The sequence below is a fragment of the Cynocephalus volans genome, chromosome 13 (assembly GCF_027409185.1).
Source record: "Cynocephalus volans isolate mCynVol1 chromosome 13, mCynVol1.pri, whole genome shotgun sequence".
NCBI lineage: Eukaryota > Metazoa > Chordata > Mammalia > Dermoptera > Cynocephalidae > Cynocephalus > Cynocephalus volans.
Genome location: NC_084472.1, coordinates 56,821,373 through 56,844,621, shown reverse-complemented (window position 1 = coordinate 56,844,621; position 23,249 = coordinate 56,821,373). Strand labels below are relative to the sequence as shown.

The 23,249-nt window shown below is 36.1% G+C and overlaps 1 protein-coding gene across 4 annotated transcripts in view; it reads right to left on the bottom strand.

Moving 5' to 3' along the window:
- The window catches only part of RELCH (RAB11 binding and LisH domain, coiled-coil and HEAT repeat containing), a 139,659-nt gene that overhangs the window by 36,274 nt on the left and 80,136 nt on the right, over positions 1–23,249 (bottom strand). For all 4 annotated transcript variants that reach the window (XM_063076759.1, XM_063076761.1, XM_063076763.1 and 1 more), the window contains 6 exons: positions 17,944–18,034; positions 14,773–14,844; positions 10,016–10,156; positions 9,444–9,608; positions 7,253–7,400; positions 86–242 (listed from right to left, as the gene is read on the bottom strand). In XM_063076759.1, the coding sequence (XP_062932829.1) occupies positions 86–242; positions 7,253–7,400; positions 9,444–9,608; positions 10,016–10,156; positions 14,773–14,844; positions 17,944–18,034 (774 nt within the window). The remainder of the gene's footprint in view (positions 1–85; positions 243–7,252; positions 7,401–9,443; positions 9,609–10,015; positions 10,157–14,772; positions 14,845–17,943; positions 18,035–23,249) is intronic.

Genomic DNA, 23,249 nt, shown 5'->3' with positions numbered 1-23,249 from the left:
ATTTTAAAAAATTTGTTATATTTGTCTGTCAGTGCCAAGGCTACTGATTTAGGTGCAACAAATAAATATGGAGGTGGTAACTTACAATTGATTGACAACCCACAGTAAACTCTCCCAGCCTGTTGTACCCTCGTGTTCTAGCTGGTAATCATAAAGTTGTAGTAGCACTGCCAACTGCTCTCGACTTCCAATAATAGTGGACACATCTTGAAGAGGCGACATAGGCCGAGGGAACCTAGTCACTGTAAATAATAGAAGCAAAATAAGTCACATGGAAAATGGTAGTTTGGGAATTGAGCTAATCTGTCAATAGGAACATAAGATAATTCCACCTGATATTTAACTAGCTTCTTATTATAAAGTTTACATATAAAACTGAAACATCTTAATCAAGTCATTTTTAGCAAAAAAATGAAGCAAATTTTTGTCACCTATGAACAAATCCAAAAAATCTCAAAAGTTAAGATTTTATGAGACTATACAGTTAATAAACTACTGTAATGAAGACAGTTTGCTAATGAAGAGTAAGAATAATCATATAAAATACATTACAATTTTGAGCTGAACGAGTTTTTTTTACCAATATTAAATGAGTTTTTAAAATTTTACTTCTCAAAATACATTGTACTTGATTATCATTCCCCTTTACCCATTCCTCTCCACCCCTCCCCGCCACATCGTATCTGTTCTCTTGACTTAAATAGTTTAAGGAACTTTTGTAGTTATTCTGTCTTCTTCCCCCACCAACCTTATTTGTGTGTTTATTTATTTATTATTTTTTAGCTTCCACAAATAAGTAAGAACATATGGTGGTATTTCTCTTTCTGTGCCTGACTTGTTTCATTTCATATAATTTTCTCAAAGTCCATCGATGTTGTTGCAAATGGTAGGATTTTGTTCTTTTTTATAGCAGAGTAGTATTCCATTGTGTAGATGTACCACAGTTTCCTTATCCAGTCATCAGATGATGGACATTAGGGCTGGTTCTAGCTCTTGGCTACTGTATATAGAGCTGCAATAAACACTGGAGTACTGGTATCCCTTTGGCATGATGATTTCCATTCCTCTGGGGATATTCCCAGCAGTGGAATAGCTGGGTCATATGGTAGATCTATCTGTAATTGTTTGAGGAGCCTCCATATCATTTTCCATAAAGGCTGCACCATTTTGCAGCCCCACCAACAGTGGATGAGAGTTCCTTTTTCTCCGCAACCTTTCCAGCACTTATCATTCGCAGTCTTTTGGATGTTAGCTATCCTAACTGGAGTGAGATGGTATCTCAGTGTGGTTTTGATTTGAATTTCCTGGATATTGAGTGATATTGAGCATTTTTTCATGTGTCTGTTGGCCATTTGTATATCTTCCTTTGAGAAATGCCTGTTCAGCTCCTTTGCTCATTTTTTAATTGGGTTATTTGTTTTTTTTGCTGTAGAGTTATTTGAGTTCCTTGTATATTCTGGATATTAATCCTTTGTCAGATGTATATTTTGCAAATATTTTCTCCCACTCTGTTGGTTGTTTTTTTACTCTGTTGATTGTTTCTTTTGCTGTGCAGAACTTTTTAGTTTGATATAATCCCATTTGTTCTTTTTACCTTTAGTTGCCTGTGCTTTTTGGGTCCTATTCATGAATTCTGTAGCCACTCCTACTTCCTGGAGTGTTTCTACTATGTTTTCTTTAAGCAGTTTTATTGTTTCAGGATATATATTTAATTCTTTAATCCATTTTGAATTGACTTTGGTATATTGTGAAAGGTACAGGTCTAGTTTCATTCTCCTACATATGAGTATCCAGTTTTCCCATCACCACTTGTTGAAAAGGCAGTCTCTTCCCCAGTATGTAAATTTGCTGCCTTTGTCAAAGATCAGGTGGCTGTAGGTGTATGGTTTGATTTCTGGGTTCTCTATTCTATTCCATTGATCTGTGTGTCTATTTTTGTGCCAGTAACATGCAGTTTTGGTTATCATAGCTTTGTAATGTAGTTTAAAGTCTAGTAATGTTATGCCTCCAGTTTTATTTTTTTTTGCTCAGGATTGCTTTGGCTTTGTGTGGTCTTTTGTTGTTCCATGTAAATGTCTGGATAGCTTTTTCCATCTCAGAGAAAAATGTCATTGGAATTTTGATGGGAATTGCATTTGGGTAATATGGACACTTTCACAATGTTAATTCTTCCAATCCAAGAGCACAGGATATCTTTCCATCTTCTTGTGTCCTCTTTAATTTCTCTCAACAGTGGTTTGTAGTTCTCTTCATAGAGATTGTTCACATCCTTGGTCAGCTTTATTCCTAAATATTTTATTTTTTTGGTGGCTATTGTAAATGGGCTAGCTATCTTGATTTCTTTTTCTGCGTGTTCACTGGTTGAGTATAGAAATGCTACTGATTTTTCTGTGTTGATTTTGTATCCTGCAACTTTGCTGAAATCATTTATCAACTCTAGGAGTTTTTTTATAGAAGCTTTAGGCTGTTCAATATGTAGGATCATATCATCTGCAAAAAGAGACAGCTTGACTTCATCCTTTCCACTCTAGATGCTCTTTATTTACTTCTATTCTCTGATTACTCTGGCTAGTACTTCCAACACTATGTTGAACAGGAGTGGTGAGAGTGGGCATCCTTGTCTAGTTCCTGGTTTTAAGGGAAAAGCTGAAAGCTTTTCCCTGTTCAGGATGATACTGGCAGCAGGCTTACTGTATATGGCTCTAATTATGTTGAGATACTTTCTGTCTATGCCTAACTTGTAGAGAGTCTTTATCATGAAAGGATGTTGAATTTTGTCAAATGCTTTTTCAGCGTCAATAGAGATGATCATGTGGCTTTTGTCTTTGCTTTTATTAATGCAGTGTATCATATTTATTGATTTGCATATGCTGACCCAACCTTGCATCCTTGGGATGAATCCTACTTGATCGTGGTGTATTATTTTCTGTATGTGTTGCTGTATTCTGTTAGCTAGTATTTTATTGCTTGACAACATTAAGTTAATATAAAATGTGAAATCCAGTGACTAGTAAGATAAGTCAAAATGTAGTATTTTTGTAGTTATTATAACCAGGGTCCCATGTTATATTCTTTAAAAGTTTTCAGGGAAAACTGAAAAACTTACTTTTAAAATTACGTAAATAAAACATGAATATATATATACTAAAATATTTTAAAAGTTTAAGCATATCAATAAAATCTATGATTCTATAAATAGTAATTAGATTCCAGGTTACTAAGGGACTACTTCTTGGGTGGCTATTTAGTGAATAATGCATGCCAACAGCTGATTAACTGTTAGTCAGTAATTTCTAATGAAGGCAACTCCTACATAGAGGCAGATACCCTCAAAAGACATATAAGATGCAGCATTTTCTCAAAACACATTAATGATTTTTTTCATGATTCAAGACCAATATTTATTTATTTTATTATTATTATTTTTTAAATTTATTTCTTTAAAATTTTTATTTATTTATTACAAATATTCATGAGATACAAAGCTGATTGTCCTCCCTCCTGTCCATGATGTGCGGGCCAGATTTATACTGGGGGCATACCCATTACCAGAAATTACTTTTGTACCCTTTGTCTCCTTCCCCCAAACTCCCTCCCCTTCCCCCTCTCGCCTCAACTCCAATTTGTAGCCCTAGGAATGTTCCTTCCCTCTGTTGGATCATGCCACTACTGTGGTCTTTCTTTCCTGCCTTCCTTTCTCTCTTGGCTCCCATATATGAGTGAGCACATGAGGTATTTATCCCTCTGAAAACACATAATGATTAATGACAATTATTAAATTTAAAAAATTTGAAATAGCAAATAATTAAAAAAATGCTCAAAGACAAAACTGTTATTATATTCCTATGCTGCACCAGGCATTTAACAATATATTAAGTACAGGTATCAGTTATCCCTTGCTATCTGAACTCTATTTCCTATCATAATAGACAACAAACAAAGAAATAAATTTAGATAACACAGTATCCCTTGATTTCTCACTATCCCAACCCAGGAATCAAAAGGATATGGATGGTGAGGGATATTTGTACTTCATATTGACTATATCAAGCCAAAGCATATCTAAGATACTGTCAAACAGGGTTCTAGTATATTGGTCACAATCTGCCATACTATAATGAAATAAATGTTACTCCTGCAAAAAATACTGATAAATTATTGGAAAGTAATGGAATAATTAAAAGTAAAATAGGGCCGGCCTGGTGGCTCACTCGGGAGAGTGTGGCGCTGGGAGCTCCGAGGCTGCGGGTAGCACTGAGGCCGTGGGTTCGGATCCTATATAGGGATGGCCGGTGCGCTCACTGGCTGAGCGTGGTGCAGACCACACCATGCCGAGGGTTGCGATCCCCTTACCAGTCAAAAAAAAATAAATAAATAAAATAAAATAGCTATGTTGAGATTTACTATAGAAAGAGTGAGGTCCAAAGGTTTAAAGATAGGTCCAAAAGATGGAAAATGTCAGAAAATAAGCAATTACGTGGGTAACTAAGCAATTATACATAAGCAATCAGAATGGTTCAGGAGCCTCAAAATATTATTCCATTTAAACTGTTTAAAAAAACTGTGTATGTAACACACAACAAAACAGAAAGATTTCCAGAATGACATTTTAATAGACTGGCAAAACACCAGCATTTTATTGTCAATGAAAAAGCCACAGTTATCCTGCAAAATAACAGCTGTTGTGAATCATTAATGTATTTCCCTATTAGAATATAAGCTCTATGATGGCAGAGATTTTTGTCTATTTTATTCATGAGTGCATCCCAAGTGTCTACAACAGTGCCTGACATAAATATTAGTTAATGTTGCAGAATAAATTGGTAATAAAAATACTTGTGTGAGTTATCATTTTTTCTCATTTATGAGAAAAAATTCATTTATAATAAATTATACCTCAAATTATACGTACGTGTATACATACATAGATACACAGATATAGATATGTGGATATACTCTTGATAGAGTTTAGGTATGTTGCCCCAACAAAGCTTGTGTTGAAATCTGATCTTAGTGTGGCAGTGTTGGCAGCTATTTGGGTGACAGTGGCAGATCTCTCAAGAATGGATTAATATCCTCTCTGGTAGTGATGGGGATAGTGAGTGAGCTCTCACTCTATTAGTTCTCGGGAGAGCTGGTTGTATAAGTGACCTTAGCACCCGCCCCCCGCCTTACTTCCTCTTGCTATGTGATCTTGTACCCACTGGCCACCTGCCACTTTCTGCTACGAGTACAAGTAGCCTGAGGCCCGCACCAGATGCAGCTGTTACAGAATTGTAGAGTCAAATAAACCTTTTTTCTTTATAAATTACCTAGTTTCAGGTATTCTATTATAGCAACACAAAAATGGACTAATACAACCCAAAATGAGGATATAATAAATCCTCATGTACAATAAATACATTATAACATAAATGAGGCTATAACAACATTAATATTGAAAGCTACTGTTAAAAGTCAAGGAGTCAAATGAAGTCAACAAGAATCGACAATAAAAGATTATTTTTGGTATGATGAAAACAATCATAAGAGGACACACAAACATTAGAAAGTAGGTTCAGGATGGTAAAGAAGTTGCTTTGAAATTTTTCTATCTAATCTCTAGCAAGTGTCTGGCAAGAGCTGACATTAAGAATTATCTAAGTAAATGAAGGAATAATAAGTATTATAGGTGGACACCTCCCCACCCCCCAATTCTTACACTGAAGTCCTAATTCTCAGTATTTCAGAATATGATCTTATTAGAATAGGTTTGCTGCAGATAAGATGAGGTCATACTGAAGGAGAGTAGACCTCTTATCTTATAAATGTATCTGCCTCCTTATAAAAAGGGTAAATTTAGACAGAAACAATCACACAGAAAGTGTGCCATGTGAAGAGAAAGGTGGAGATGGGCGTGATGAGTCTACAAACCAAGGAACACCGAAGACTGTCAGCAAGTTGCCAGAAGCTAGGCGAGAGGCATAAAACAGCTTTTTTTCCCCTCTCCTTCCCAATTTTTGGAAGGAACTTAACCTGCTCTGCCAACACCTTGATCTTAGACTTCTAGACTCTAGAACTGTGAGATAATGAATTTCTGTTGGTTAAGCCACTCTGTGGTACTTTGTTAAGGCAGCTGTAGCAAACTAATACAGCAAAGTAGAAAGAGAAAGAGAATTAGAAAGGTAAGAAAATCTCTAGGCAAATGAAGTGTCTTAATGAGTAAAGGGGTAGAACCTGAAGACAGCTGTGTTTTACAAAGTCTTAACGTTTGAATTTTCATTCTCCTCAATAATATCATTTTAAATAAAATATTAAACTAATTCCACACCATCCATTCTCAATTTTCCAAATAAAACTGACATTCAAATAGTATACACCATTTTATCTTGAACTTTGTGTATCCTTGGACACACTGCATTATATCCCAAAGATTATAGGTAGTCCAACCATTTATATGAAAAACATAATTCTAAAAACAATGAGTATCTGCTGATGTTCTTGATGTTGTAATTCTTTGTCTATCCGAAGCTGGTAAAAGATATGGGTAATTTCACAAATCTGAAAAAGCTGCAAAGGTAATCTAATACACAGCCTCAGCTTATCTATAGCCATTTATCTTGGGGGTTAGGTGCAGTGGGGTTATCAATTGCCTGCATGTATCAAAGGGCATTCAGGCTACCTGGAGAGTGAAATAAAAAAATACTGGCCTCTGCTGAAAATTTCATGTACTTCTGTAATTTCATGTACTTCTTAATTTCATGTACTGAAAATAAGTCACATTCTTTCAAAAATTCTACCACGTATGCTTATATTCCTTTCTATTAAGGACATAGTAGGAAAAAGTAGTATTTACCTTCCCCTATTGAAAATAAGATGAGACAGCTGGGGAAGAAGAATATATAAAGAAAGCAGAAATGACAAGCTTCATATAATGGCACTAGTAGTTATTAAGTGAATCTTTTCATTGACTCAAATCTATTCATGGAAGGAAACACTTATACTAGTACCCTAAAAAGACAATAAAAAGACTACAGATTAAGAATGGAAAGAAAGTTCAAATATTATAAAATAATACCATGAGGCTTATCCATAAAAGATGAAGTCATATAGGTTACCTTAGATATCATACAATCTATGACCACAAGATTCCATACATGTTTTAGTAATTATGCTGTCATATAAAGTGATTTTGAGAATTTTAATCGAAAACAATTCTTTGGGAAGCTAAGCTAATATTCTACATCTTCCTTCCAGAATTTAAGTTCAGTACCTTCTATCTGTGGCACTTCACCATGAAGCTTGGCTTTGCTGGAGAAAGGTGCATTCTGTAGCACTAATGCAAAGAGAGATGGGATCAAGGACTGCAAGGCAGAAAGATACATGTGGAGCTTGTGTTCATCCAGCCCATGTTCTCCTTCCTGAAACAGAAGGAGGTGGAAGCTAATTTTAGTCTTTTGAAATTACATTGCTAATTGGATTTATGATGTTCTTCCTTTCTATGGCAAATCAAACATTTAAGGACCTGGATGTTGGACTCAAAACATAACACTTTATGGCGATGTTCATAAATCTTTTCTTAATTTCTCTAAGTATGTGAAAATGTGAAGAAGCACTACAGCACTGTTGAAGAAGTAATAGAATTTTTTATACAGAAAACTGTAAGGTAAATAGTCATTTCCATTTGTAGGGCATAGCTTTTACAGGTTTTCTTTAGAAAGGGTCTTATCTTCTGAAATTTTATAAGTCAGGGTAAAGAAATTAAAGTGAGCCATAGGACTCGTTTTCAGTGCTCAACTGCTAACCCAGGAGCAGCTATTGCTACTTCCCCTCTCCAACTTTCTACCTCCTTTTACAGATTTGGTGACATTTGTATTTGCAAGTATTGAAGGCACTTTAAAATAATTCAATGCATAGATAGAATGTAGGAGAAGAAATTTCAAGAGGAAACAAAAGAAAGATAACAGGGAAAAAAAGAAAAAAAGTAAAAAGATCAGCATGGTATACAGAAACTAAATATTAAAGTGAAAAATAGAATCATTAAAGATGAAAGCATTTATTGCTGTTCAAATCCACTTGAAATGTCATTACTATATTATCATATAACAACTGTGTCAGAAATACCCATGAATTATTTACTATCAAGTTCTACATTAGTAAATTTCCTCATGGAAGAATTACTAGCTATGCTGAATACTGCATGTATTTTTAGTAGCAATGCAAAATTAGCCATGTTATGAAAGGGAACAAACAAAACCAGGTATGGGTTATTCTCAGGTAGAAGGAATGCAAGAGCTTTAAAAAACACTTTAAAAAATTCCCTAGGTTTCATAAAAAGGGGTTTCTTCAGTCTAGTTATCTATTTATAGTTTTAAAAAGTACCCATTTTGGGCCGGCCCGTGGCTCACTCGGGAGAGTGTGGTGCTGATAACACCAAGGCCCCGGGTTCGGATCCCATATAGGGATGGCCGGTTAGCTCACTGGCTGAGCGTGGTGCTGACAACACCAAGCCAAGGGTGAAGATCCCCTTACCGGTCATCTTTAAAAAAAAAAAAAAAAAAAAAAAAAAAATCGATAAAAAGTACCCATTTTGAAATTCATAAAAAGAACAGCTCAATTTTTAAATTAAATAAATACATGTGGAAACATGAGATCTACAGAGTAGTTACAATAATTTATGTAAGAACCTTATAGATCTTTTAAAATTTTGGGGTAGAAAGCGTGAGAATTTGGAATCAGAGACCAATATCAGATGCTGGTTCTGTCATTTGACAGCTGTGGGACCCTGGCAAGTTAGTTAAACACTAAGTCTCGGTTTCCTCATTAAAAAAACCCCAGAATATATCTCAAAAAGTTATGAGAATAAAATAGAATGTTCATATCTAAAGTATCTACCTTAATAGACAGATAATATAACAGGCATGAAAGAAATGCTAAGTTTCTCTTCTAGCCTCTAAAAAACTTTTAGTACAATAACTTCATTTCTTCAACTCTTACTTAAAACAATGAAAAGTTCATTTTAAAAAGTGAAGAAATGAACAACTGCAGTGGAATAAGCACAGTCAAAGCAATTTTGATACTGTGTATATAATGCTTTAGAGACTCATATTTCAGTTATCTCTGCATTCTGGAACTGGAGATGATAGTTTAGGTAAAATATTTAAGTCATCAGAAGGGTCAAGGAAGATTTCTGAATAATGTAGGAGTTATTTCCAGAGACATGAATTATTTAAAGGTGTTATTTCAGCTAACAAACGCAGATCAGGCCTTTTCTCCTCTATCTTCAGCGAAGCAAAACTTCCTCAAACCTCTCTCTTGGGTCCAGTCCAACAGAATCTTTAACTGGTTATGTGATTGAATGTTTAGCTAAGTGGTATTTTCTGTCTCTGCTCCTCAACATTCCTCCAAGATGGCTTAGAACTTTTCAACTTCTATAAACTATATAAACAAAAGAAGAACTTTACCCTGAGAAGTTTTTCAATCTTGTTCAGCAGTGTAGGTATAAGATGAGACTGTAAATTTCCAAGTTCTGTAGTCCAGGCAGCATAAGCTGGTAAAAATACTTGATGTGTTGCACTAACTACTCTTTCTGAGGGATCACCTAAGGCTGACAGCAACAATTCAAAACCCTGCCAAAGGGAAACAGACAAAGATTTTTAAAAGAACAAACTTTTAAAAAGGTAATTAACATATATTTTAATAAATTTAGAAAACATTTTAAGCAAAGTAAGAAAGCCATCCATAATCCTACCCTTCCCATTTTCTTTAAAGAAAATATCATGTATCCATTGATAAGCAAGGGGGTGGTAAACATGGCATCATTGTTGCCAATTTCCTGCCACAAACTGTGGCAGATACTGTAAATGCCTTATAGCATTCTTTCCTCTGAGTTGCAAAATTGAAGGCAGCCATCCCCAACTGACTAACGCGGACCATACCTGCCGTCCCTACAAGAGATTATAAAGTATCTGAATCAGAGATTTGGGGTATTATGTTATCTGGAATTTTATAATAGAGTTCATTCTGAAAAATATACCTGTTGATATTTGTCTGGATCATCAATGTATCCCATAATGATACCGAGGCTTTTGATTACAGCTTCTCTTACCAAATCTGCCTTATCTTCCATTAACATCTGTTGCAACATTGAAAGAACCAAGGAACTACGGATTTCTTTCTGAAAATAAGCACGTTTTTACTATTTATTTACACCAAAGCACAAAAGTATAAAAAATACTACAAAATATATAAAAATTATTAATAAATGTTCTAATAAAAATAATTTTAAAAGTATAGAAAATAATATGACAGATACCCATGTATTTGATTTTTAATCAAAATCCAGATTAAACAGGCATTAACATTTTGCTATGTTTGATTCAAATCTTTACATTTCAAAGACATAAAACATTACAGACACAGCTAAACTAACACTCTCCTCCAAATCCCTTCCTCCATCCTCCCTCTCTAGGTAATAATATCTATGCTGAATTTGATATTAATCATCTCTTGGCATGTTTTTAATATCTTCACTAAATATGTAAAAATCCCTCAAATACTTTCAACACATGCTAGCAGGCACGTTTGGCAAATTAACAAAGCCAACACTCTGCTACAAATGGCCAACGACTCTTTCACTCTTTCAACTCAGAAGAGTAATGAGTTATAGCAGGAATGACTAAAAAAATCACTATGGCAAATAAAACATTTGCCTGGGGTAGGGTGAAGAAACATAAAATCCTGGCATTCCTATTTTTGTGAAGAATTGTGAAAAAAAAATTCAAACCAGATAATCAAATATGAAAGTGAACTTTAAAAGTAATTTAAAAAGACTGCATTGCTATTTCAATATGCTAATATTTAATATAATGTCAACCACTGCTGTGCCTTGATTTCACACAGACTTTTTTCCAGTTATGTTAAAGAATGTTTTAGCTTAATTAATGGCTGAGGTTAGAACAAAGAGTTATCAATATACAAATTCATGCCCCTCCAACCCTACTTTGTACTATTATTGCAATTTGATCAATTTATAAAATTCCTTAAACCTAAACTCATTTAGGTCCTGTTTATATATAATGGTTAGACTAAAATAAAAATAAAGGCAGAGGATGTGACTATTTTCATAAATTTATAGAATGATTTGATATGGAGAGCAAAGCTTGACAGACATTTTTTAAAGGGGGTTTATGATTTGACTTTTTAGAAACAAAAATATATGTAATTTTAGCAAATTTTGGACCCATTTGAGTTGGTCAATATACCTTTTGGCAGAGCCTTGTTTATTTACCATTTAGGCTAAAAATTGCCCTAAAAATGCCTTAAAGTGTCTTAAAAGAGTTCTCGGTTGGTATCACCACAAGGCTGACAGAGGTAGGTAAGCTGGATATTTGCTTCACACTGATCTGGACTGAAGTCAACTGTGGCAATTACTTTTGGTATGCTGCAGAGACCTCCCCAATAGGAGAGGTCAAGAGGCATTATTCTATATAATCCATGACCACACTGAGGAACTGCTAAAGTACAGAGATTTTGCTGCTACCAGTTACAGTGGGATACAAGGCAAGTGCAGATCCACTGAGGAAACATGTCTATTATTAATATTGCTTAGTATTCTAGGAGCAGAGTGGAACAGCTTACTTAACCTTTGAAAGCAAGTGATGCTTATCTCGGTGTTCTAATAGGATGCTTGAACTCACTCATCTCTATCTATATGATTTATCACAACAATAAGATATCAGTTTTCTCCTATCAGCTAGGAAAAGCATTAAGAAAAATTTCATCATGTATAATTCCTGTTGAAGGTACGGGAAAATAAGAACTCCAATGTATTGTTAATAGGGGTATAAATCCAAGCTATTTTGGTATTTTTTTTGTGTGTGTGTGTGACCGGTAAGGGGATCGCAACCCTCGGCTTGGTGTTGCCCGCACCACGCTCAGCCAGTAAGCGCACCGGCCATCCCTATATAGGATCCGAACCCGTGGCCTCGGCAATCCCAGAGCCGCACTCTCCTGAGTGAGCCACGGGGTCGGCCCCTATTTTGGTATTTTTAACACTGTCAAAATAAATAATGCAAATGCTGAAAGAAAAAAGATGCGGAGGTATTATCAATATGATAAATTTTAAAAATGTAGATACCCACACAAGAACCTGTCAATAGTGTTTACATTCAGGCATTGCTAGTGGGATTTAGAACATTGTATACAGTATGATTAATTTGGGGTAAACATGTTTTAAAAGATATGAAACTACCAGCTGGTATATGCATAAATTTTTATTTTCTGGAAGTATTAATTAAAAATATCAGTATCAATTAAAAATGTCAATAATGTTTACATTCAGGCACTGCTAGTGGGATATACAACATAGTTTACAGTATGATTAATTTTGGGTAAATATGTTCTAAAGGATATGAAAATACAAGCTGGTATATGCAGAAATTTTTATTTTCTGGAAGTATTAATTAAAAATTATTAACAGTGGATACCCTTGGAGAGGATGACTGGAGGCCAGGGACGGAAAGCTTTTGACTTTCCTTTTATTCTTTTCTGTGTTGTACAGTTATTTTCAACAAAATGTGAAAAAAAAAAATATATATTTTTTTTCTGGAACTGAGGTTATGGACGATTCCTTCTTTATATTCTTCTGAATAAAAAAACTCATTATAAAACTTACTTCTTAAAAAGACAATTGTTTTACTATTGGTTTCTCCCTATTCACTAAAGATAAGAAGTTAACAGTAAATCCAACTAAATAGCTCATGCACTGTTGAACAGTTTCAGTTTTTGTAGCCTTTCTAAAGAACAACCTTACAAAAATGACCCTTCAAGGCATAGGTCAGCAAAATTTCTGTAGAGCGCCAGATATAAACGAGTACTCTTGGCTTTTGGGGCCATAAAGGTCTCTGTAGCAACTACTCAACGCTGCTGCTGTAGTAAGAAAGCAGCCATAGACAATACTTAAATGGGTGTGGCTGTGTTCCAATGAAACTTTACTTCCAAAAACAGGCTGTGGGCTACATTTGATATGCAGGCTGCAGTTTGTCAAGCTCTGTTTTAAACGACTAATTGTTTCAATTTAAATGATTGTGATGCCACCTCATTCCCTCTACCCAGCCCTGGACCTATGGGAAGATTCCTATACAGTCAAGTGGTTCTCAATCTTTTTGATGGCAGCAATCCCTTACTAATTTAAAAATTAATGAGCACTTCAAACAGTTTTTGTTTGGGTGGTAATATTTACTGATATTCATCATATTAGAAATTAAAACAGAAATTTAAAAAATGTTTATTAATTCATTTAAAAATAACGATAAAATTATTAAATGTTAACATAATTTTTTTAAAAAACAACTATTTATAAAACAAAAAATTAGTGAGAAAATGGTGTTTTATATTTTGTTCCAAATCTCTTTCATGTCTGCTCTGCATTCTATTTGCTATGATTATGTTGTTTTGGTTGAAGTACTTAAAGAAAATTTGGCCTCACAGAAGACATGTAAGTGGAAAAGGAGAGGAATGTTTTAACAGCATTTCAGATTTAAAAAAAAAAAAGCCTTTTACTTTGCTTTTACACTAAACCTGGACAAGTAGTTATTCCTTAAACATTAGTTACAATGTGGAACCTGAAACCATGATATGGTTCACTGACAATATTCTTTTAAAACTGATACATTAAATTCCATTAGTCTATCTATGATGCCTCCATTTTAATACGTGCATTGGTCATTTCGTGCATTTGGGAAAAATTCGACTACAGAGTTACTCAGAACTTCATCAGCAACAAATGCTGTCTACTTGTTTTCCTTGAAGTGACAGGCTCACTTCATCTAATTTCATGAAAATGTCTGCCACATACTCAAGTCTGAATAACCATAGCTTGAATGCCTGTGATTGTGTTAAGTAAAATCAGTGTCCTGTGAAAAAAAGCAGCTAGTTTGGCTCACAGCTCAAACAATGTCATGAGGGCTTTTCTTGCAAATAGCTACCATACTTCAGTATGAAAGCAAAAGGATTATATATGAGTACTTTCTATTTTGTCTCACAGAATATTAAAAAGATGCATGTGCAAGGGTCAAAATTTAGAAAAATTAATTCAGCAAACTCATTTTTTTTTTTTTTTTTTTTAAAAGATGACCGGTAAGGGGATCTCAACCCTTGGCTTGTTGTTGTTAGCACCACGCTCAGCCAGTGAGCAAACCGGCCATCCCTATATAGGATCCAAACCCGTGGCCTTGGTGTTATCAGCACCGCACTCTACCGAGTGAGCCACGGGTTGGCCTCAGCAAACTCATTTTTAAGTGAAATTGGCTTTTTCTGCAAATGCATGGCAGTGAAGAATACAATCATTATTGGTACATTTGGGTGCCACTACCCTGATTAGTGCTAATGCATCAGCGTTTTGCCCACCACTGTTTTTGCACCAATAGTGCAAACATCAACACAGTAAAAAAGACAAAAAAAGTATTACTATTAAGAAAACAGTTTCACCTCATGGTCCTCTTTGATAGGATCTCAAGGAACATCCCAAGGGTTGTCAGACCATACTCTGAGAACTGCTGATAGTTTAATACTTGTATATTTATAGTCAGGCAAAATCAAAGCTAATATACCTATCTGTTGCAATACCATATCGTACTGTAAGCCTTTTCTTTTTTGGCTAATTTCTTTCCTTTATTAAAGGAGCATGCCTATGAGAATTTGGATTAAAATATATAAGACACTTGAAAAAAGGTTTCTCTATGATTAAAAAAAGAAAAAAAGTTTTTGAGAAAAAAAGATGACAATTCTTACAGGAAGGTAAGGTGCCAATGCTCCACAGGATTCTGCCACAAGTAGTCGTCTTTCTGGGTATTTGTGATTAATCTAGAATAAAAAAATAAACAAATCAAGCATAAACAATGTACCCTTCCTTCTTTGAATAGAGAATTACTTTTCACCATAAATCCTGTTAAGAATGCAATAAAGCTTCTTCCTTTTCCACTTCTGGGAATCCCTGTGTATACCTGGATCAGGAATAAGGGAATCAGGGAGAGCCTAAACATGAGGTCACACTGGTCATCTATTCAAGAAAAAAGGGAAAACCAAAGATGAAAATTTGGTAAGGTGTCTAGAGATTATGGGCTTGCCTAAGAGTAGACTTTCCTTAGGATGTCAGGAAAAACGAAGATCTTTCCCTAGCAACATTAATATATTTTTAAATTTAGGAAACCCAGCTTCTGGATGTTATAGATATGGTCTGTAATATGTGCTGGTCCTTTTTTTTACCTAAGGGATAAGGAAATAAATCAATAATTTAACCAGAGTCTTTGACTAGAAATGTGATTTTTAAAGTTAAGCAGACTCAATCCATTTCTCTGTTTCCATATACAAAATGAAGGGGTTTTGCTATTGTGGTAAGTACACTGAATCATAAAAAATAACAAAAAAATGACACATACTGGGTTTTGTTCCCATATGTCTTCTTCATAGAATATAAATCTTTCTTTGACTGGAAAAGAAGTATATCTGTTCTCATATTCCCATATGAAAAGGTGACATAATTCATTAATGTATTGGATGCCTAAAATTAAGAAAAGAAATTACATAGTAATCTACTGGGCAACAAACTGGAGGTAGGTGGCTAGATAGATCCCCGATGTCCATGTTTAATCAGATTATAAAAGGGGTGGTAATAGAGATGTTTATAACGAACATCTCTAAATTAAATTTAATCCAGATATAGTTACCTCAAAAACAGAATGGTTTGGATGTAAAAGTATGCTGTACATAAAAGTTTCATTTCCCTTTACTTTAGTCAAACTCAATGAATCTCAAAATTAAATGTACATACAAAAATCACTATATTTTATATTAGCAATAAACAAACTGAAAATAAAATTAAGAAAACAATTTACAATAGCACCAAAAAGAATAAAATATTTAGGAATAAATAAAAGAGGTGTAAAACTTATACTCTGAAAATTATAAACCATTGTTGAAAGAAAATTTAAGACCTAAATAAATGGAAAGGCATCTTAAATTCATAGATTGGAAGGCATAAAATTAGGATGGCAATACTCTTCAATTAATCTATAGATTCAATCCATTATTTATGAAACACCCAGCTAGCTTCTTTGCAAAAATTGACAAGCTGATCCTAAAATTCATATGAAAATCCAAGGACCCAGAATAGCAAAAATAATCTTGAAAAAGGAGAACCAAATTTGAGGGGTTATGGTTTATTTTTGGGGTGATAAAAATGATTTAAAATTGATGGTGGTGATGGTTACACAACTCTGTAACCAATATATTGTACACTTTATATAGTGAAACCAATATATTGTACACTTTAAACGGGTGATCTATGGTATTTGAATTACATATCAATAAAGCTTAGAAAAAAAGAAAATGAAAAAACTATAAAAATAAAATGTACACATGAATAACTGTATAGAATTGTAAATTTAAAGCTGTATATGCTGTATCCAAGTTAATTTTGACTTCTGGTGATTAGAACCTCACTGTAAATTAGTATGCACTGTAATTTATAGATGACATAAGGGATTATGAGAGGTAATTATTACTATATATAATGTTCACTTTACATATTGGATCTAGTAACTCCAGTATATTTTAATGAAAAAAATGAATGCCTTAAGAAATCGGAAATAGAACTCTAAATAACTATGTACTTTAGTGATATTCCAGAGACCAATATTGTTCTTAAGAATAAATGACTGTGCTATTGTAAATAAGGCCATGTAATTTGTCTCCATAAATGGGAAACCCATCTGTTTTGTTTTTGGCTGGTATGGGTATCTGAACCCAAGACCTTGGTGTAAGCAGCAACATACTCTACTGAGTGAGCTAACCAGCCAGGCCCTGAAACCCATCTTTTTAAGGTGGAAAAATAAAGTGCTTAATGACCTAAACAGCAAGTGTGAAAAGTCAATGATTCTGAGTTCTATAGAGGACTAGAATATCAAAATTCAATATAAAACCAAAAGTATTGTTAGTAGAATAATGAGTTCAATTATAAATACAAAAACTTCCCATATCAAAGGTTTACACTTTATATACTATATGTGTTTGAAATATATACAAGTATACTATATATACAGTTGGCCCTCCGTATCCATGGGTTCTGCATCCATGGATTCAACCAACTACAGATTGAAAACATTTGGGAAAAAAAGTTTCATCCGACACAACATGTACAGACTTTTTTTCTTGTCATTATTCCCTAAACAATACATTTACATTGTATTAGGTATTTACATTGTATTAGGTATTATAAGTAATCTTGAGATGATTTAAAGTATATGGGAGGATGTGCATAGGTTATATGCAAATACCGCACCTTTTTATATCAGGGACTTGAGCATCCTCACATTTTTAGTATCTGCAGAAGGTCCTGGAACCAATCCTTCCTGGATTCTGAGTGAAAACTGTATTTCTAAACACACACACACACACACACGCACGCACACACGTCTTCTTGCTTTTCCTTGAATGCACGAAGCACACACCCACCACAGGGCCTTTGTACTTGCTGTATCTTACGTTGTTCAGATTCTTGCCTGAATATCACTTCCTCAGGGTCCTTCTCTGCCCATCCTTTCAATGCATTCTCCACCACTCTCTCTTATCCTGCTTTATTTTTCTTCATAGTATGTATTACTATAAGATAGTAGATCATGTCTTTCTTTACTCTTATCTCCCCAATAGGATGTCTTTGTCTCTTGTTTACCACTGTATCCCTGGTGTCTACACCAGTACCTAGCACTGAAATTATTGTTTCATAAGTATTTGTTGAATAAATGAATAAAGCAAAGCATCCCAGAGCATTGTTCTGTGTTGAGCTACAGAAACAGCAGCATAATTTACAACCCACATATTTCCTAATGACATTTAAAAAATATATAAACCTTTATAAGAAATTATAATATAATAGCTAGAGGGAAATCCAATACAGTTCTTTACCTGTTCCCAACACTGTGGTAAAAGTTCAGCTTCTACACGTGTTGGTCCAACATGACGTGCAAATGCCACACAACCTGTCAGTATCATTTGCCTGAAAAATAATACAAAAAAATAAAGACTTGTATTCATGCTAGAAAGCACAATAAGGCTAAGGGTTAAAAAGAGTCAACTCTGTAACAGTCAAATTAAATCTTTCCAACAATGGACTACGCTGCCACCAAGAGAGCAAGTTCCTTACAACTAACTACTTAAAGGAGTGGCAAAACCATTTGTGACAGACGTTGTGAAGGGATTTCTGTATTGGTATGAAGCCAAATCTCATAACCTCCTAAATTAACTTCTCACATATGCATTCTGAAACTATAATACAAGGGTACTTCAAAAAGTGTGAAAGATAATATGAATCTTTCCACAAACTTTTTGAAGTACTGTAGTATAATGAATACTTTGGTTTCTACTGAATTTCAGTTTCTAGCCACTAAAACCACCAGTGATTTCTATAATTTCCCCCAGTGTTTTTGTAACTAAAAACTATGGTATGATATTAGTAAAATGGCTTTTTGGTTTTTGGCGGCTGGCCTGTCCAGGGATCCAAACCCATGACTTTGGTGTTATAAGGCTAAGTTCTAACCAACTGAGCTGACTGGCCAGCCAAATGGCAATTTTTAAGTCAGAATTTTTGGTATTGTACCCAGATAACTATGGTAGGTAGTTTCTGACATGACTCCTGGTGATCCCATCTATTGATAGTCTCATCCTTGTGTAATCCCATCCCCTCGAATGTGTACTAGACCTAATGCCTTGCTTCTAATGGGCAGAATATGGACAAAGTGATGGGATGTCCCTTATGAGATTAGGTTATGAAAGTCTATGGCGTCGACCTTGTTGGACTCTACTGCCTTCTCAGCTGGCATGCTTTGATAAAGCAAGCTGCCATGCTGGAGAGGCCCATGTAGCAAAGAATTAAATGTGGCCTCCTGCCAAAAGCCAGTAAGTAACTGAGCTCCTTAGTCCAACAACCCCCTAAGAACTGAATCCTGCCAATGACAACCACATGACTGGGATTCGAAGCAAATCCTTACTCAGTTGAGACTTGAGAAGACTACAGCCCCAGCCAACACCTTGACTACAACCTTGTAAGAGACCCTGAAGCAGAGGACCCAGATTCCTAAGCCATAGAAACTGTAAGATAAAAATGTGTTATTTTTAAACCACTTTCTTTTGAGGTCCTTTGTTACAGAACAATAGTTAACTAATAACTAATACAGTATCTTCAATTGGATTGATTGATTTGTAACTTAAAAACAAAGTTTTAATAAGATTTTTCACTCTTCAGATTTAAAATGACTTTAAAATGCAGAATTCTAAGTTGTTTCACTTTTCATTGTTTAACACTTTAAAACAGTAAAGCCTGATGGGGGAAAATGTATGCTTTTAGTAGACATTTTAAAGAAGCCAACTTCAAAGAATACCAAAATAGAATGTTATTTTATTCACATTAATTATAAAATCAGTGGTTTAAGCCCAGACATTGCTCATTGCTCTTTCTCAATATATACCAATTTAAATTAACTGCAAAATGAGTTTAAATTTCTGTTTAGTTTATCCGGATTAGTTATTACTGCTCTCTTAGGTTCTTTGAAAGAAAAAATAACAAAGATCTTCTGGACAACACTGGGGGAATTTACTGTATATTTCAGCAGCTTCTCATTCATCACAATCCTTTTAATTTTTATCTACCTGATTCCTCTTTATATTTATATCATTACCCTCTATATCTATTTCTCAACTTTTCTTTTGTTTTCTATTTCTTTCTAGTTTAGGAAGGCAAATACATTAAAGTGAATAAAAGGAAAATGAAAAAAGAAATTCCCAAGCCTCACAGCCAGTACTTTAGCTGGCTGCTCCCTAATGAAAAGTTCCTAATATCTGATAATTGTTTTGGCCCCCACTAATGTCTTAAAATAAGAAGGCATATATATATATATATTCCATAAATGCTTAATAATAATTATTATTTTTTTAATAAAATCTTTTGTTGTTTATTTATTTATATTTATTTTTTAGTTTTATTTAATTTTGTCAATATACAATGTGGTTGATTATTATAGCCCATTACCAAAACCTCCCCCCCAAATGCTTAATAATTATAAAAAATAAATTTGCTTAAAATTTCAGCATTTCAAATGTATACACTTGCATAGGATGTTGTATGAAATTACTTTAAATCATGAGTCACCATCGCTATACCGAAGATGTGTAAACTTCAACAGGAAAAATGTTAAGCCTCTTAAACTTCTTAGCAGAGTTAATATTCAAAATTTTAGAAAATATGACAGCTTTGAAATGCAGTTCAAAACAGAAAAGGTGGGATGGCCTATAGACTATTAACAGCATTGGAAACAGGCTACTACGATAGTAAAAATAAATGTTGTTCCTACTTGTGGAAAAATCACAGGATAAGAATTACGGTATCAATTTTGGTTGTTAGCAAAAAACCGGAAAAAGCACCATTATTGAGCACCAAATTAAGTTTTTCTTGGGGTATTATCAAAGAAGCCTGAGATTCATTAAGTAAGAAAAAATAATGACTGACTGATTATATGTCAAGTATATTGTGCTAACTTAAAAATGTTGCTTTGTTCATTTGTTATATTATATAAACAATAGTTTACCAATTGATTAGTCTATTTTAATAAATAAGTAGATTGCTATAAGATGAAAGATTTAACTGTGGACCTATGTGCTTAATTCCTTATGTATTTTGATCTGAAGTAAGGCTAATATAAGTACTCTTGGCCACCAGGTGGCAGTTATTAGCTTTATATGCAGAGTGTCTGACACAAGAGGTTTTCGCTTTGCAAATTTAAAAATAAAAATGTAACAAATGGTATTTAATTATTAATTAAATTACCAAAATAGGGAATTTCTTTCTTTTTTAAAAGATGACTGGTAAGGGGATCTTAACCCTTGACTTGGTGTTGTCAGCACCACACTCTCCCAAGTGAGCTAACCAGCCATCCCTATATAGGGATCCGAACTCGTGGCCATGGTGTTATCAGCACTACACTCTCCCAAGTGAGCCACGGGTCGGCCCCAAGGGAATGGTATTTTTCAAGGAGAAAATAAAATACTAATTTTCCTATATTGTACCACCAAATCATCTTTAGATAATTTCAGTGTACAAGGAATGGTATTAATACAATGATTTAATTTCCCTTATTCCTACTTGACTCCTACATGTGAGGGCTGCTAATGTGTCTTGGCTGGATCCTGAAAAGATGTCTCTCCATTTCCTCAGGTATATTTTGGTAAGAGCAGGAAAAATATATCTACATACAGAGTTTCAAAGTCTACAGGACTGCATGTATTCTCATAGTTGAGGGGCTCCTTGTATTTTAAATTTTGAGCTTGATTTGTTTTGTGGTTCATTCATATTTATGATTTTCCAATACTCTCAGAAGAGGTAAAAATTATAAATCAGAAAAACAAGCACTAAAATTATGTAAAGCTTCCAAATCATAAAGTACAATTCTATTGTTTTGCAAAGTATGAGCAAAAATCATTTTTTCATTAAGATAAAACATAATAGGCTCTGCTCTCTCTGCTTCCACCGTCTTGCAATGTGAGACCCCTGGGTCACTATTGCCACCACCAGATGGACTTTGGACTTCTCAGCCTCAGAAACTATATAAACATACTCATCAACATATCTGTCCCTCTCAAGTGGTGGGTGATCCTTCTCTCAAATGCCTCCATCTGGGCTTGGAGGTGGGATACAAGTTTGAACATGTGCAAATGGAATGGTCAACAAGTACAATTCAAGATCCTTCATGATATAGTCATCTCTGCCTCTCCCAGGACTTAACCCCAGTGCTGGACATAGAAAAAGTATTGGAAGAGCACTGATTAGGATCCTAAGATGGCGGTGGCTGTGGCGGTTGGCGCGGAGTAGCTGAGGTGGAAAAGGCGGCCACTGGGCCTTAGGCAGCCGGGAAACTTGTGGACCTTCCTCTTGCCGTCTCTTAAGGGAGGACCGCTGCTGGTGGCCGGTCGTGGGGGCTGACTGCCACTTTGCCCTTGGCAGGAGAGGCTACCTCATTTACAGGCAACAGCTTTGAAGTATGGAGCAGGAAAAGAACTGTTTCTTAGCTGCAAAAGCAAGTCTCTAAACAGGGAACACGGCGCCAGGGCTGCTGTTAACGCTGCCAGGATCCCGGAGGCCAGTGCCGCGCTGAAGGCGGCCAGCTGCCCTATTCAGGATTCGAGGTTTCAGGCCGGCATAAAAGAAGATTCCTGGGAGCGCCGGAGCCACGCCGCGGGACTGAGTGAGCAGCCCAAGATGGCGGCGGCGGCGGCGAACGGGGACGGTGATGACGCAGAGGCAGAGAGGGAGCTGCCTGACCTGGCACAGCCCTGTGAGTGACCCCCGGCCCGGCCCTGCTCGGGGGGCAGACGCCCGCCCGGCTTCTGCCTGCCCCACCGGGCCACTCACCGGCACCCGGGGCTGCCTCCATTTTCTCAGGTGGTGGCGGCTCCGGCCTGGCTCGGCCAAGCCTGTCCTCCTTGCCTGGCTCGGCTCCTCACTGAGCCTTCCCACTTGCTTGCCCTGGCATGGGGCTTCCCGGGGCCTACGGGCCGGCCTCCCCTCCCACTCCCTCCACAGTTCTCGGCGGGGGGGGGGCTGGTGGTGTGGGGCGTCCCCGGCCAGCGATGGGAGGGCAAGGAAGTAAGGGTTGGACCGACTGTCACTCCACCGCACTCTGGGCTCCGGCCCCTGGTAAACTTCCTGTTACTGGGAGGCAGATACCATCTCTGCGGCCACCAGTTCGGAAAAACGCCTAATCGATTTCTGGTTAGGAATAGTGTGGTCAGAGAGTTCCCGAGTTGGCTTGAACCTGCCGGAGAGCTGACTGCGGGTGGGCACCGGACTTGGTCTGCGCTGGGGGGATTCAAAGGTGAACCGTGTGCTGCAGGCTCCTCCCTCGAGGAGCTCACGCTCTGGTGTGGGAGATAAGACAAGTACACAAATAACCGCGACAACAGGAGGAAGGTGATAAGTCCCGAGAAAGATCTACACAGTGCTACAAAGGCACCCAGAGCGACCGGTCGTTTGCGCCTAGCAGAAACCTGTTAGACTTCCTGGGCAAGGCGGTGCCGAGCAGGGTTTTGAAGGCCCAGCTGATAGACGAGGGTTGCAGAAGACACATTGCAGCCCAGCCCAGTGCGCACAGAGCGGGGAGATGTCCGGCTAGGGAGGCAGAGACTCGACAGAAACCACACATCCTGTGGGGTCGCCACTGCCT